This window comes from Clarias gariepinus, chromosome 23 (assembly GCF_024256425.1).
Source record: "Clarias gariepinus isolate MV-2021 ecotype Netherlands chromosome 23, CGAR_prim_01v2, whole genome shotgun sequence".
Classification (NCBI taxonomy): Eukaryota; Metazoa; Chordata; class Actinopteri; order Siluriformes; family Clariidae; genus Clarias; species Clarias gariepinus.
In genome coordinates, this window is record NC_071122.1 from 15,720,040 (window position 1) to 15,722,591 (window position 2,552).

Below are 2,552 nucleotides of genomic sequence, written 5' to 3' on the forward strand. Positions count from 1 at the left end.
ATGCCCGCTGTCCTTTTTAATATTCCTTTAAAATATCTACCAAGCATTCGCACTAATATCGAACAATCAAATGTTGACAAATGTTTACTATATACTGCTTTGATCTGAAGTATGAGTCATAAAAATCCAAAAGATCAAAGTAGACATTAAAAAAACAAGATCAAACAAGGTTTAAAAGATCGAATAGCAACTTTTAGTCTATGGCTACCTGAAGCAGGATTTAACTTTAAATAAAAATACATTAAAATTGCATCAAGTCCATTTTTATATAAACATGTAAAATAACAATAATGTCGCATATCAAACAGGTTTGAACCCATATAGCAACATGTTTTCCTTACCTCATTAAAAATTGCGATATTCTCACACTGAAGAATCTTGGTTTTGTGGATAAAATCTAGGTAATAACAATATGATTTAATGATCACATGAAATGTAAACAATAACTACGTTCGAATTTTAAGTTTCTAAAAATACGTTTCGGAAAATCATACATGCCTGAAAGCCAATGTTAAGAACTACTAATAAAATTCATATTAAGCATTTATTATCAGTAAACACCTAGAGGTTAAAGAAAGATATCAGACATGCTTATTAGGTGACATTTCAGCTTCTTACCTCTAAAAGACAATTCCACTTTCCGATCATATTTTCCAGGTAGATTTGAGATTTTCCTCAGATGAACAGAAATAGACATGGTTTAATGAAGCAGATCGTCTTTTAACTGTCCTGAAACATTTCCTTCACCATCCTGTCCTACTAGTTGCTTGACATGTTGCTTCTATGTATCTATTCTGTTTATTTAATGAAATATGAGAGCGCTCAGAAGAAAGTTTTGCTTTACTCTGATTGGTTTGTTTGGATGGAGACCTATAAAAAGCAGAGCTGCTCAATAAAGTAACTGAACTGTGTGTAAGACTGTCTCCGGAAAGAATTTGTCTCCACTCAGGTGTGTAGTTTTTAGATTGCTCTGTTTGCATAGGGTAATGTGACAGGTGGGAAGTGCCATAGGAGACGACGTAAGAATCAACAGATGAACGGGCATTTCTGGTATTAAGTAACTTGGAAAAGGAGTGTGCATGGAGTTTGCATGTTCTCCCAATGCTTGGTGGATTTTCTTCTGGGTACCCTGGTTTCCTCCCACAGTCCAAACATATGGCGTTTCCATAGTGTGTGTGGATAAAGCAATATAGGTATTAAGTGAGTGAGAAGAAGGCGGCATGGTGGTGATCACAGTCGCCTTGCATCCCCAGGATCTGGGTTCGATTCCCTCCTTTGGTCTGTTTGCATGTTCTCCCCGTTTTTGGTGGGTTTTCTCTCACAGTCCAAAGACGTGCAGATTAGGCAAATTTGCTTGTCTTTACTCTGGGATAAAGGATCAAGTTCTATAGATAATGAGTGAATAACTTGATTTAGATATTTTTTTTTTGTCATATGAGTTATTGAGTGTAGAAAAAAAATAAAGCTTAAAAAAGGGACAAAGGCATTATATTTCATTGAGCCGAGATTATTTATTTTATTTGTAAAAAATATATATATTTAGGCAAAAGGCACAGAGGTGAAAACAATCTGATCAAAAGGGACGCAGGTGATAACTGCTGAGTGGCACTGTTTACACACAAAAATAACAGAAGCAGTATTTGAAACGTACTTACAAACACAATCATTACCCTTAAACATTCAAAGACCCTTTTAGAGACAAAGATACTAAAAGCATTCATAAGAATCTTAAAGCATACTATTTAAGGCATTGTTTAAATATATATATATATATATATATATATATATATATATATATATATATCAGCATAGTTTGTATAAGTGTAAACACACCGTATGTAGAATCTTTGACACTTTGCTTATGCATGCATAAGGTTGTATATGTTAGAAGGTGGTGGTAATATACTAATAGATGTACATTATCATTTGCATTTATAATATACGAGCCACACAGATATTTGGCTTTATGGGAGGCTAGACAGGATGCTCCACACATGCTCCAGAACCTACAGTGTTTGAGAAGTGCAACAAGTTTTATTTAGGAGACAGAACTGAAGCTGATCCGTTATGATCCTGATCCATTAAATGTACCGAATCAAATGACCACCTGATAAACATTTGATATTTGCCATTTTCAGTTTAAAAGGTTATGGGGTTGCTTACATAATGTAAAAGCAATATTATATACTATAATGGAATAAAGTTCATAATTTTCACTTATATTTGGACTTTGGTTCTACTAAACATTGAAAAATGCTTAGTGTATATGATAATCATTTACCATAAATGAACTAGAAAGTGCATGTCATTTTAAGCCAGCATACAAGATTCGTCTTCATTCTAGTGCTATGAAATTGTGACAGTGATTTGTCATGCCACAAACACACAGTGGTGTTAGGTAGGGTGGCTTAACACAAAGCCAAAAAAAAAAAAAGTTTCATTGAAAACTTTCCTGTTCCCTTTAAAATGCATTTCTAGAGCAGAGCAGCATGTTGGTTGGAACATAAAAAATTGCTTTTACTTTTTACAAATAACATCCTAGAAAAGGGAAA

At 33.8% G+C, this 2,552-nt stretch overlaps 1 protein-coding gene across 1 annotated transcript in view; it reads right to left on the reverse strand.

Moving 5' to 3' along the window:
* Positions 1-850, reverse strand: part of LOC128511411 (fer-1-like protein 4) — a 34,289-nt gene extending 33,439 nt beyond the window's left edge. The window contains exons 1-2 of the mRNA XM_053484271.1: positions 619-850; positions 342-397 (exon numbers count right to left, since the gene is read on the reverse strand). Of these exons, the coding sequence (XP_053340246.1) occupies positions 342-397; positions 619-697 (135 nt within the window). The 5' untranslated portion in view covers positions 698-850. The remainder of the gene's footprint in view (positions 1-341; positions 398-618) is intronic.
* Between the last annotated feature and the right edge of the window lie 1,702 nt (positions 851-2,552).